The 14214-nt window shown below is 43.3% G+C and overlaps 1 protein-coding gene across 1 annotated transcript in view; it reads right to left on the bottom strand.

Moving 5' to 3' along the window:
- Positions 1-14214, bottom strand: part of LOC123506488 — a 33234-nt gene that overhangs the window by 4977 nt on the left and 14043 nt on the right. The window contains exons 14-22 of the mRNA XM_045258620.1: positions 13175-13277; positions 8392-8478; positions 8182-8270; positions 6853-7104; positions 4810-4981; positions 3247-3295; positions 1509-1695; positions 976-1146; positions 183-421 (exon numbers count right to left, since the gene is read on the bottom strand). Of these exons, the coding sequence (XP_045114555.1) occupies positions 183-421; positions 976-1146; positions 1509-1695; positions 3247-3295; positions 4810-4981; positions 6853-7104; positions 8182-8270; positions 8392-8478; positions 13175-13277 (1349 nt within the window). The remainder of the gene's footprint in view (positions 1-182; positions 422-975; positions 1147-1508; positions 1696-3246; positions 3296-4809; positions 4982-6852; positions 7105-8181; positions 8271-8391; positions 8479-13174; positions 13278-14214) is intronic.

Raw genomic sequence — 14214 nt, 5'->3', positions numbered from 1 at the left:
AGGGTGTATTTTTTATGGCTCTAGTGACAAATTAACATGATTTCTACATTGTCAACAGGAAAACACTCTCGAAAACATGGCTGATCATCTCTGTGGCCTTTGAAAACTGTAGTGGTGAGAGAGAAAATTTTAGCGGTCATGATCCTTCCATTACTCAACCGTCCCACGCTTCTAACACCAACCTTTCCAAAAACTCAAGGGCGCCCACAGAAGACCCCATGTAAGCCACGCGCCCCTCGGCTAACAGAAGCAGCTTGTCAAACATCATGAAGACTTCTGACGAAGGCTGGTGAATAGTGCACAGAACGGTCTTGCCGCGCGAGGCCATGTCCTTCATGATCTTCACCATCTTCCTGGCGTTGTAGGAGTCCAGGCCGGTAGTGGGCTCGTCGCAGAACAGAAGTGGAGGGTCAGTCAGGATCTGGAAATGAAAAGTGTTTGGGTGTGCGTCTCCAGACAAGTCCTCAGTAGTGTGATCTCTCTCTCTCTCTCTCTCTCTCTCTCTCTCTCTCTCTCTCTCTCTCTCTCTCTCTCTCTCTCTCTAGGTGTACTTTGTAATGAAAACGCAATATTCTCAGATAATTTCACAAAAAGTAAAATAAAAAGTCCTAGAATAGTATTTTTGAAGAATTCGGCGCCCTGTCCTGACTATATTTAGTAGACCACAGTAGCAGTGGCTGGAAAATTTTCAAGGGATATTCTAATGATAGTTTAACATGAATTCTGCGCCATCACTATAAAGGACACCTGTATGTAATTGAATAATCATCACTGTTTAAACCTGTAAGCAACTGAATAATCATCTCTGTTTAAACCACTCGAGAAATGCTGAAGTTTTAAGACGGCACGTGGTGGGATTCGAACCTACACATGGACGTCTGCCCGATCCCACGCTCACCACCTTATCCACTACGCCACCACCTCCCTTTCAAAACTGTGTTAAAAACAACCCAAGCCTAGACACTGAACACACACCTCTGTGGCAAAGGCAAGACGCTTCCTCTCGCCGCCTGAGAGGGACTTGTCGCTGCCGGGAATACCGATACGAGTGTTCTGCACCTTCAGCAGCCCAAGGTCCTTCAGGAGTTCCATTACCCGTGCTTGTCTCTGTTTGCTGGTGCTGGTGTGGTCCATCCTCAGGCGAGTCTGAAGGGAATTTTTTTTTCTTTTTTTTCACGTTATAAAGCCTATAACGCCTGTAGGCATGTATCATGGTGAAATATAGCTAACTTTAAATGACTCGACTAATGGACAAATGGCATAGCTTCAAAGCGGTATGTGGTGGGATTCGAACCTACGGGTGGACATCTGCCCGATCCCACGCTCACCACCTTATCCACTACGCCACCGCCTCCCTACAGAGTCATTACAGCCAACAGGGAGTTCCCAAGACGCTGATCTAATACAAGAAACAAATCTGGCAGAGTTGAAAGATTTGATCAGTTTTTACTGCATGAAAGAAAATGGACACATGTATCAAGTGAACAACCCACATCCCACTCTCTCACCATGAAGGTCAGGTGTTCATTGACGGTGAGGGAGCCCACGAAGAGGTCATCCTGGTGCACGTAGCCGGCCAACGAGGTCATGGCGCTGTTGACCCGATGCCCGTTGACCAGAATCTCCCCGTCCACCACCACGCCGCCCGGAGTTCTGTGCGCTAAGGCGTTCATCAGAGTGGACTTTCCCGCCCCGCTGTGAATAGGAGTGAGTGAGTATTGCTACAGGTGGAAGAGTGAATATTCCGGCCATTGTGAGTAAGAGTGAGTATTGTCCCTCTATGGATGAAAGAGTGAGTGAATATCAAACCCCACTGTGAATAAGCAAGTGAATATCCTCTTCCTGATATGAATGCAGAATGTGTGAGAGTTTCCATCCACTGTGAATGTATTATTCCTCCCCACTACGAATGTGAGTCAGTGAATATTCGATCCACTATGAAATAAAAATATTGAGTGAGCGTATATATTAACCCTTAATGTGAATACAACACTAGTACACTATAGACGAACATTTAAACAGCATAAGTACTCGCCATACAAAGCAGTACAATTATGAGGGTTTTTGCTTGTAACTTAAGTCATGTATATAATTGGACCACTTATTAATATATTCATGCATCTTATATATTCCATCAGGTTTGTGGTCAATAAAATATCTATCTATCTATCTATGAAAACAAGGAAGAAAAAATATAAAACATACATAATACTAAACGAATAATAACTAATTCAATATAAAGGAGTCCCCAATTCACCCATACCCTCAAAGTGTTTACCATACATCCACAACACGTCACTAGCCACAATACTAAACAGGAACAAGTATTCAGAACGCTTGGCTCTCTCACCCCGACTGTTTCCAAAGGCTCTAGTTGAAGATACTCGTGTTCTTAAGGGTATTTTTATGGTTTTAGTGATGGATTAGCAAGATTTCAAGTTTATCATGAGGAGAAACTACCTTGAAAATCCTACTAGTCGTCTCTGGGGCTTGAAAAATAACGTAATGAGAGAGCAAGGCGTTTCTGAGTATGGCCTTTAAAGCACTGCATGGTGAAAGACGAGGAAGAGGAGGCGGTGGAGGAGAAGCAGACAGCACGACATGGAAGTATAGGTATTCTGGAAGGGGAGAAAGGGAATGAAGGAAGGGAGGGAGGAAGACTTAAACCACGTCTCGCCTTCAGACTAGTGTTAAATTTCTTACGTCTTGGCAAGGAAAATCAATACTGAATTTAGTGCAGTGATGCAAATGTTACGAAAAGAGGAATGAATGAACAAATAGATTTAAGTGAATAAGTATCTGCAGAGAGAGAGAGAGAGAGAGAGAGAGAGAGAGAGAGAGAGAGAGAGAGAGAGAGAGAGAGAGAGAGAGAGAGAGAGAAAGTATGGATAAGATAAGAAATTAAGAGAATAAAAAAAAAAACAAGACGAGAACAATAAGGAGGAGGAGAAGGGTGAACAGAGGAGGAGGAGGAAGCCTTTCTGATGCCCGGAATCAGGTGACAACGCGCAACACTACTCACGATCCCTCCGTGTGAGTCTTCCTTACACACACACACACACACACACACACACACACACACACACACACACACACGGGAGAAGATAGAGGCGCATGCAGGATAATTACTACTACTACTACTACTACTACTACTCTGCTATTACTACTACTATTGCTACTACTACTACTACTACTACTACTACTACTACTACTACTACTACTACTACTACTACTACTACTACTAACCTTGCTCCCATAAGCGCCACGAGACTGCCAGGCCGAACAACGCCCGAAACTGTAAAAAAATAAACAAATAGATATAAGAAAAAAAATAAATAAGTAAATAAATAGGTTAGAAATGTTTCAATAAATCTGTTCCTGAATTTTTGGCTAATTCTTTATCAATCTTTAAGGGAACTAGCATTTTAAGTGGGCATTTTTTTTTTTTCTTATTTTGGCCCTTGACTAGCTTCCCTCTTGCATAAAAAAAAAAATGAGAGAGAGAGAGAGAGAGAGAGAGTGTGTGTGTGTGTGTGTGTGTGTGTGTGTGTGTGTGTGTGTGTGTGTGTGTGTGTGTGTGTGTGTGTGTGTGTGTGTGTGTGTGTGTCCAGCCGCAGAAATATCCTCTTTCCTGTGGCAGAGTCTTGTGATGGAGGAAAGGTATAGGAAAAACCACAAACCAGGAGGAGGAGGAGGAGGAGGAGGAGGAGGAGGAGGAGGAGAAGAAGAAAAAGAAGGAGGAGAAGGAGGAGGAAAAGACAAGATTCTGAAGCAAGATATACATTGATAACCTGAAGACAAGAATCATAACAACTCAAAACAAACGTTAAAAAAAAATAAAATAAAATAAAACAAGATCAACAAAAGCAAAACCAACATGAATAACAAATACATTACAAAAACTAAACACGAAAAAAAAAAACACCACCAATGAACTTAAATTTATATGGTCACACGAGACAAAAACCGATGGAAAACCAAAATCTTTCCACCAACACAGAAAAAATAAATTGAATAAATATTTCCCAATGTTTTAATGTCGAGGAACGTGAAGAAGACAACTCTCCCACAACAATCACGACTCATCTATCTCTGTGTTACGTGTCCAGGCATTCAGTGAACCATTGGCTGTGCGATGTATTGTGCCATTCAGAGCTTTGTGTGGAGTCCGTGAGCTTAACTTTTGTCCTACCGGGAATCGGAGAATGCTGTGTTGATCCTGAGAGAGAGAGAGAGAGAGAGAGAGAGAGAGAGAGAGAGAGAGAGAGAGAGAGTGTGTGTGTGTGTGTGTGTGTGTGTGTGTGTGTGTGTGTGTGTGTGTGTGTGTGTGTGTGTGTGTGTGTGTGTGTGTGTGTGTGTGTGTAAAACTCTGAATGTCTTTCCCATCCCTATTGTTTGTGTGTGTGTGTGTGTGTGTGTGTGTGTGTGTGTGTGTGTGTGTGTGTGTGTGTGTGTGTGTGTGTGTGATTCACCTCGGTCGTCTGCTGGTCACCCAGCCAGTCTTCCCCATTACGGAGCGAGCTCAGAGCTCATAGACCGATCTTCGGGTAGGACTGAGACCACATAACACACTCCACACACCGGGAAAGCGAGGCCACAACCCCTCGAGTTACATCCCGTACCTATTTACTGCTAGGTGAACAGGGGCCACACATTAAGAGGCTTGCCCATTTGCCTCGCCGCTTACCAGGATTCGAAACCCGGCCCTCTCGATTGTGAGTCGAGCGTGCTAACCACTACATTACGCGGTGTGTGTGTGTGTGTGTGTGTGTGTGTGTGTGTGTGTGTGTGTGTGTGTGTGTGTCTCACCATTGCTCAGCACCCTCTTGAAAGGGCGGTACTGGCTGTAGTCGGTCTGGAACCATCCCTTCTTCTGCGGCACGTACACACTTAGTTCCTGCCAGGTGAGCGTGATGCCCTCCTGCTTGTGGCCCCACGTGCCGTACCCATAGTGCTTCCCTGAGGCGGTGTAGTCGTCCGGCTGGCGCGTCACGAGGGCAGAGTAATGAGGGGAAGAGATACCAACGGAATAAGAACATGATGATTATGAAATTGAGAACATATTGGAAGCTACAAGAATCCAACTATATACATATTTTTTTTATGTAAGAGGGGAACATTGACCAGGGGTAACAAAAATCAAATGAAAAAAGGCCCACTTAATTGCCAGTCCTCTTGCTGGTCAAAGAGTCAGCAGGAAGAAAGGGACAAATGTCTTGAAACCTCCCTCTTAAAAGAAGTCAAGTATTAGGAAGATGGAAAAACAGAAGCAGGGAGGGAGTTCAAGATTTTATGAGAGAAAGGTATGAATGATTGAGAGTACTGGTTAACTCTTACATTAGAGAGTTCGACAGAATAGGGGTGAGAAGAAGAATGTCTTGAGCAGCGAGGGTGGGGGAGGAGGGGAGGCATGCAATTAGCAAGATCAGAAGAGCAGTTAGTATGAAAAAAAAGCGGTGAATGATAACAAGAGATGCAACATTACGGTGGTGAGAAAAAGGTTGAAGACAGTCAGAGGAGGGGAGTTGATGAGATGAACACTTAAGAGGATCATAACAAGAGCATTGTCTCCACCTCCATAATGCAGCATTCTGAATCCTTTATCTTTTATCTCGTAAATTCTGGAGCTCCCTGTCTGTTCCTGTATTTCCTCCTTCCTATGACTTGCATCTTTTAAGTTGGAGGTTTCTAGACACTTATCCTCCTATTTCTATGATCCTTTCGACCTTCATTTGAAAAGTGTCACCTCAGAGAGCCTTTCTTATTGATTCTCTTTATTACCTAGGTCATTGCTTCCCTTACATGAGAAAATAAGGAAGCAACAAGAAGCCAATCAGAAGTAACAGTCCCCTTTTTAAAGATACATACCACTATTTACCTCTTCCAATCCATAAACATATCTAATCTTTTAAAATCTCCTTATGACTCAGCACTAGCAACCTGATTATTGAGTCTGCGGATATGAATGTCAAAAGACGAACGGGAAACAGCAGGGAGAAAAATAACGAGTGATGAGGAGCGGCAGAAAGGAGAGGGACGAACACTAGGGAGGAATGACGAGGGTTACTAGAGGGAGGGGTGCCGGGAAAAGCGAGGGTGCCAGAACGGAGGTAAGAGGTATCATGAGGCAGAAGGGAGGGGGGAAGACCTAAGGAGGGAGGGATGTGGATAGGTAGCTGGGAAGGGAAAAGGGACGGAGAGGGTCATGGGAGGTAAGAGAAGTATTTGTTATAGAAGCGAAAGATAAGAGGAAAGCATCGTCTATTTGTTCATCTATTTCAAATGTGATGAGATGAGAAGCGAAAGAGGCAATAACACAAAGGCATATCGTGACCACAGACTCAAACAATGATTACATGACGAGAACGGTGTGATGCTATTTGCTGCTCATCAAGACGCCTCACACTCTTTTCGTCTCACACTCTTTCCCTCACCGTGCTTTACATACTGCAGAGTGTAGGGAAGGTGTAGTGAAGGCGCCGTGGTGTTCATTATTCATTAAGTCTTTCAATGGCTATCAAATTGAAAGACATGACAATAGTTTAAGAAAAGTTTGTCTAGAGATTTGGTAACTGAATACTATAATAAAACATTTTCTTCACTTGTCTATATACAACAAAATATTACTGACGGTAATGACTAATCTCTAACAATTCACTCAATATTGTCATTACGACGCTTCGATTAAATTGTTTCATAGGGAAACCGTACAAGGTTTCCTTAAGCACAAACAGACACAAATGACTCATTCTCTCGTTGATAATTGGTCATTTAAAACGTTTTTGTGTCCCATTTGGCAGCAACACACATTTGTCACAACACAACACAACACAACCACACACGACCTCTTACCTTGGAGGAGAAGGTGTCTGAGCTGGAGGACTGGGTGATGACGTGCTCGGAGCCTAAGAGGGACGCTGTCTCCTCCTGCTGATCCGTCCCCAGCGTGGGCATGTTCCTGAAGAAGGGAACGCCCATAGGATTAGGATTTCCGGCCATTCCAAATTCCTCGGTCGGGAGGGACCGGCGGCGAGGCCGGTTCCAGTCAACACTTCCCCCATCACTCATCTCTCTGGTTTCTCCCGCGCGGTACAGAAAGAAATGGGATTATTCCGTCTCTCTACGGAGCCCCTACGGATTAACGAAGGGGGCGAGGAGCAAGCAAACGACGTGTCTTTCCACCGAGGTGACTATTGAGGGAGGAAGCGCCTTTTGTTCGCCTCCCCTGCAGCCAGTCCGCCGAGAGTTTAGTCCAGCGCCATTGCCTCGCGCGGTAGGATGGGAACCGCACGTGCTGGAGTCACGCAACCGACTGGCCGCCCCACCCTCGCCGGGGTCAGCGGCAGGGAACAGATACCCTATCCATCCTCCCTCTCTCTCCTCGCGCTCTCTCCCTCTCTCTCTCTGTTCTACTCTTCCAGCCTCAGCCCTCCCATAACTGGACCCGCACATGCCGGATTCACAACACTTGCTTGAGAAATAACGAGTCTTCAGTATTGGTCATTGATTATGGTTATACCGAGGCGACCTGTCAGGAGTGCCATGTTTTCGTCACGGAAGACAGGCATTTCGTCGGTGTGATAGCAGAGGAGGAGGAGTATATAACAAAAAAATAACGAGTACATGATTACAAGGGATAAGGAGAGAGAGAGAGAGAGAGAGAGAGAGAGAGAGAGAGAGAGAGAGAGAGAGAGAGAGAGAGAGAGAGAGAGAGAGAGAGAGAGAGTCATGAAAAATTAGAATATTCAACCTTGCTTCACGTTACCTGGACGGGGCACGGAGAGCCATCATAGAAGCGAGCAAGCAGCAGCAGGAGGAGGAGAGGCAGGCAATGCAATGAATTGAATTAACCAACAGATACACATCATACTTTCAAAGCATCACTAGGTGGCGGTGGGTGTGTGTAAAAATACCCGATATAGCTATTATATCTACAACTTTATTCATAGTAGGATTACACACACAAACATATAACTCACCCAACACACACACACACACACACACACACACACACACACACACACACACACACACACACACAATCACACACACACACACACACAAAACTAGTAACATTTTAATATAGTTTGAGTTTCCTTCGCCAAATTGCATGCTTCTCTTCGTTAAAATCCCTCCTAAAGTTTATGCAGAATTAAGAGGCGTTCTCAATTCAGTCTTTACTATGCCGGGGTCATGAGAAGAGAGTAGTGAGAGGCACGGCAGGTTGAGGGTGTGGCGCTGACTTGCTGCTGGCCGAGAGACGTGGAGATCTGGATGAACAACAGGTATCCGAGGTAGATTAGATGGATCAATTGTGAGGTTGCGTTTTGTTGTGTCTCCCTAAGCTGAGTGAGTGGTGGCCCGGCACGGTGAGGGCTCTGCAAGACTAACATTTGCAGGTGATAAGGCAGGACATCGCAGGATCTGGAGGCCTCTGAGGGTAGTGAGCAGCGGGGATGCTAATAAATTCTGGACACACTATAGAAAATCTCAAGCATCCAGAAATGTTACAAAAGCAATTCCGCCGCCCATCAACTCAACTCATTTTATCTTCATTGATCCCTCTTTAATCTGACAGCATAGTGACGATATCTACAAATGTATGACGACTATGAATCTATGAAAATTGTATGAACTTATGATTATCTACAAATTTATGAAGATTGTATAAGCCTACGACATCCATAAATTAATGAAGATTGTATGAACCTACAATATCTACAAATTCATGAAGATTGTACAAGTTTACAATTAGGAATAACTGAATAAGAGGTAGGCATGCTTTGTACAGTGCTCTCTCGTGTAGACTTGATGAATTCTTGTAGCTTCCCTTATTTTCTTATGGTCTTGTAGTTACGAGGCATCTGTTTGTCTGGTAACTGTCGATTAAGGAGTTAGTGAGTTTGTGGTGCATGAAAAGCCTGGATGGAATAATAGGGGTTTACTTCTATAACATTAACCCCTCAGTATGTGTTTTCATATTTATTCCTCTTACTATATGGTGATTTTATGCAGTTTCAAATACTTATGTTGGGATTAGAATAGTGAAAACTCTGGCTATTAATCTTCTGACCTCCATGGACCTCCCTTAGCTAAATAGAATCGTCTAATCATACCTAAAACTCATGGCAAAAATTGTGTTCCAGTACTGAAGAGGTAAATGAGAGTTCGTGGAAATATTATACTTCGTCTTTTTACTGCATCGCCAGAATAATGAGAAAGACGATAAAAGACGAACATTGGAGGGAGCTGGTCTGTTGGGGCGATCTATAACGAAAGCACTCCATGTCTTACTTTATATTACACTGCATTTTTATTTTTTTACTGCATCACTAGACTGACAAGGAAGACGATAAAAAAGAAGACGAATATGAGAGATGTAGGGACTGAAGATCGAGAACATTTAGAGCTGATCTGTTGTGGCGATCTCTAACAAAACCGGCCCATATCTTACTTTATATTATACTCCGTCTTTTTGCTGATCACCAGACCGACAAAATGACGATAAAAGATAAGAATGTGAGCGATGTAGGGGCTGAAGGTCGAGAACATTGGAAAAAGCTGATCTGTTGTGGCGATCTCTAACAAAACCGACCCATATCTTACTTTATACTAGACTGCATCTTTTTGAACTGCATCACCAGACCGACAAGGAAGACGATAAAAGAGAAGAATGTGAGCGATGTAGGGGCTGAAGGTCGAGAACATTGGAGAAAGCTGGTCTGTTGTGGCGATCTTTAACGAAACCAGCCCTACACAAATCAGCGCTCCTTCCCCATCTGTCAACCCTTTTAGCACTCAACAATATACCTCGAAGTCATGTTTTCATTCTTCCTCGATAAAGTACTGATGTTAACTAATAATTACTTTTCATGTTATCTTTTGTTGTTTTTTTACCTTTAACCCTTTGAATACCATAACGCGTTTCCAAATTCATTCTGCTTACTATTTGATGATTTTATACAGCTTCAGAAACTCATGTGGGGGATTAAAATAGTGAAGACTCAGGTCATTAATCTTCTGACCTTCAAAGAGACTGGCTAATGTCAATAAAAGGGTCTAATCGTTCACAAATAGCAAGGTAACAATGTGTCCCAGTATTGAAGGGGTTAAGTTATTTAAATACGATGATGTAAACTAATAATCCATGTATGTTTGAGCAAATGAGGAAAAAATATTAGACCAAAATCTCGAATTGGAAAAATATTAGACTTGTCAGCGCCATTAAACCTTTTTTTTATTTTCACGACGAGAAACAAAACCAAAGAATTTTTTTTCGCTCGGAGGAGAAAAAAAAAAAAAAAAAAAGAGCAATGGAAATAAAAGAAAGAGATAAAAGAAGTGAATGAAAGAAAGGAAGATACGCAACACAAACAACACAAACATTAATTTCAGCAGTCAGTGAATTCTTAACGCTTCGACTGCTGCTCACTTTAGTTGTTTACAGTCTACCATCTCCAGACCACCGCCTCTCACAACACCAGCCGAGACAGAAAACGAGGACGGCAGTGACTTTCAAGGGTAAACTGTAAGTAACTGAGATCTGCCCTGGCCACTACAAACCTGATTGAAATAAATTAATATCCGGGACTATATTGGCAAAACAGGTGTTGAGAGAGAGAGAGAGAGAGAGAGAGAGAGAGAGAGAGAGAGAGAGAGAGAGAAAGTTGAATCTGCGTGGCACGGCCTTTGCTGCTATTACTACTACTACTATTACTACTACTACTACTACTACTACTACTACTACTACTACTACTACTACTACTACCATCACCACCACTGCCATCACCACCACTGCCACTACCACTGCCACTACTACTACTACTACGCTCGCTCACACAATACCAATTCCACGTTTATTATTCCTACTTCTACTACAATTTGTACCTTACGGATGAAAACAGCTGAAAAACACACGGAAAAGACTGAAAAATGGAGAAAATATTAATGATAACATAACACCCTCGCCACACCTCGGGCCCACCGCCACCCAATGGGGAATAACAGTCCCGCCAAGCTCCGCCGTGTGTGAGAGCGTCTTGTGTCTCTAACGTTCGTGAACAGAGTATAGATTGCACTTGTCTTCGTCACATAAGCAACGATGACTAAGGCCCGTATTAGAAACGCTTTGTTCTCTAACCGCGAGTATTTTCAAAGGCTCTAGTTGAAGATACTCGTGTTCTTAAGGGTATTTTTATGGTCCTGGTGATGGATTAGCAAGATTTCTAGTTTATCATAAGAGGAAACGGCCTTGAAAACCCTTCTAGTCTTCTATGGGGACTTCAAAAATTATCGCGGTGAGAGAGCATTAAGATTATTAAGATAAACAGTGACTCCTTGATGATGTTCCTGCCTCGTATCATATTCACCATCACCAGCACTACCACCACCACAACCACCACCACCATAATTATCTTCTCCAGTGAATTCATCAAGGAGAGTAAAAACAAGCGCAGTGCATAAGTATCACAATATTATTCTTACTCACATCCCTGAAGCATCTCAAGGAAGAACATATTGGCAGTCACGGACAGACAGACAAACACATAGTTATTTCTTTAAATCACAAGAGTCACTCACCCGCTTACATTAGTCGAGTGCAGTGAATCTTTTCATTTTTAATGTATGAAGGGAAGCAACCGAAGACAAGAAAATTGCAATTATTTATTCATTTATTCATTTATATATTTATTTATTTATTTATTTATTAAGACCAACTGAGGTTTTGGTCCCCTGAACAAGATCAAAATAGCTAAATGTACTGGATAAATGTCTTGAAACCTCCCCTTTAAATGACTTCAGGTCATTGGTAGATGAAAGTACCAGAGAAAGGGATGAATGACAGAGAATAGTGTCTAATTTTTGCATTAGCGAGTTGAACAGAATAGGGATGAGAGGAAGAAGAAAGCCTTGTGCAGCGAAACAGCAGGAGGAGAGGAGGCATGCAGTTGGCAAGATCAAAAAAGCAGATAACATGAAAATAGCGGTAAAAGAAAGCATGTGATGCAACATTGCAACTGTGACCAAAAAAAACTAAAGGCAGTCTGAGGAGAAGAGTTGATTCGACGATTTTGATTCCATCCTGTCTAAAAAAAACAGTATTTACTTTTAACGCCTCACCTCAAGTTTGTCTCTCTGTTTGTCAGTGGCGGTGAGAAGTAATCAATATCATGAGAGTCAAGCAAGAAGCACTACGTTATCCACTGCCTTCTTGACACGCCACACCTGACTCTAATAGATCATCCCTCCAGTAAGAGCAATAGCATCAAATCTCATCACACTTACATCACTTCTGAACGCCACCGCAAATAACAACAGAAGCAGCAATCAAGTACAATACACCACGTCATCCAGTGTCTCGACCCTGGCGCTCACCCACCACCTCACGCTGACCACTCAGCATGCAGTAGACGCGACCGAGGCAGACTGTCGGGATTTCTTTTGATAGTTAACATTCTCAAGCGAGTTAAGATGTTAGTGAGATAAGAGTAAGATGGGTAAAAAGAATATATACAGAATCAAGTGAATAAAAGATTAGGGAAAGGAGAGAAAAGGGACTGAAGGGGATGAAAAATACGTCAAGGAAAACAAGGTCGAGTGAAAGGGACGGCTGATGCCATAGACTATTCTCTCCATCTGACGCAAGTACCGCACAAGGCGCAGACTGTCACTAAATAGGCACCCTTGAGTGGCCCAGACAGCCCCTCGCATCAAATAGAGCCTTCCCACACTGTTATCTTGTTACTTGCATAGACACACACACACACGCACATCCACTTCTCAAATTACTTGTCAATAAAAGGCCTATACTCATAAACGCTTTGCTCTCTCATTATACCTATACTCAAAGGCCATAGAGATGACTCGCCTGGTTCTTCTGTTGATAATATAGAGATCTTGTCAATTTGTCACTAGAATCAGAGGAACACTCTTGAAAACCGTCTCACTTAAACTAAGAGCCTTCTGAAAGTAGTGACGCTGCGCTGAGAAATGTTTCAGAAAATGTGTCAGTACCGACGTATGCCTCTGCCTCTGACGACTCTAGCCACTGAACTACACACACACACACACACACACACACACACACACACACACACATTCCTATCAGTGCCTCAAAGGCTTCCCTCTCCTCCTTCGACGATAGACAGGTAGTGATCTCTCTCATCTCAGTCACGTGCCTCCAACGTTGTTCTTGGCTTCTTGCGGGGACAATAAACTGAAGTGGAGCCGAATGGAGTAAAGATGCCAAACACCGCCAGCTGAGCCACCAGGGCTTCCTACCCCACGCGTGTGTTAGGGTGTTGTGTAAGCTTGGCGGAGTCACCTTACGTAATTAAGCTACTGTTGTGTTAGCGTCCCTAAGTAAACGGAAGTCTTTGAATCTTCAAGCTTCAAACACTGCGACATTAATGTAAACAGAACACATACACACTTCCTTGTACAGTCACGAGAAGCACCACTACGTTACATCACTCGTCTGCTCGCGCTTCTTTTCGGATGCTGTAAGAGGCGACACGACAGGCGCCGACAGTAAAGCGACGCACTAAAGGCGGTGATCTATGCACGGTAGCTGATGGATTGCTACCTGCCCGCTTCATGACGCACCACTGTATCATCGCAAAGAATTCCGCTGCCGAAAATTACGTTCACTTGTGCGCGACCCAGGACATTGTTAAGATTTATGCCATAGTCTCCGTGCACTGTTATATAGTAAATGACATGTTTAGAGAGGAAAATTATGTGTGACTTAATCTTTCCCTGAATTCTTAAGACACCAAAGGTTGATGCACTTCACACTGACATCATTAATAACGTCACTCATCTGCCACACTGCCACCGCAACTAAAAGCAACACAACTAACGCTTTACTAGATGAAGACGTTAGGAAGTCTCGATCGAAACAGGAAAAGCATCACACAGGAAAGAAAAGACAGATGAGACACCTACCTGGATTGTGTGTTGTCCTGACTCCAACACTGCACTGATCCGTCTTTTAATATTGAGATGAAATTTAAAAGAATAAAATAAAACGCAGGAGGGATTCTGTTCTCACCCTCTCTCTACAAAGCTAACCACCAAACTGGCTATCTGGTCACTGGTGCCTGGTGACTGAGTAACCATGGAGGAAGGGACGGGGGCGTGGGGGGGACGAGAGGCGGGCACCTCCTTCTTACTCTACTAGGGGCGGGTTCTGCAAAACATTGTTAATTTTCT

This window comes from Portunus trituberculatus, chromosome 20 (assembly GCF_017591435.1).
Source record: "Portunus trituberculatus isolate SZX2019 chromosome 20, ASM1759143v1, whole genome shotgun sequence".
Lineage (NCBI taxonomy): Eukaryota > Metazoa > Arthropoda > Malacostraca > Decapoda > Portunidae > Portunus > Portunus trituberculatus.
Note: the sequence above shows the minus strand (reverse complement) of the source record. Positions and strands in the feature narration are given on the sequence as shown.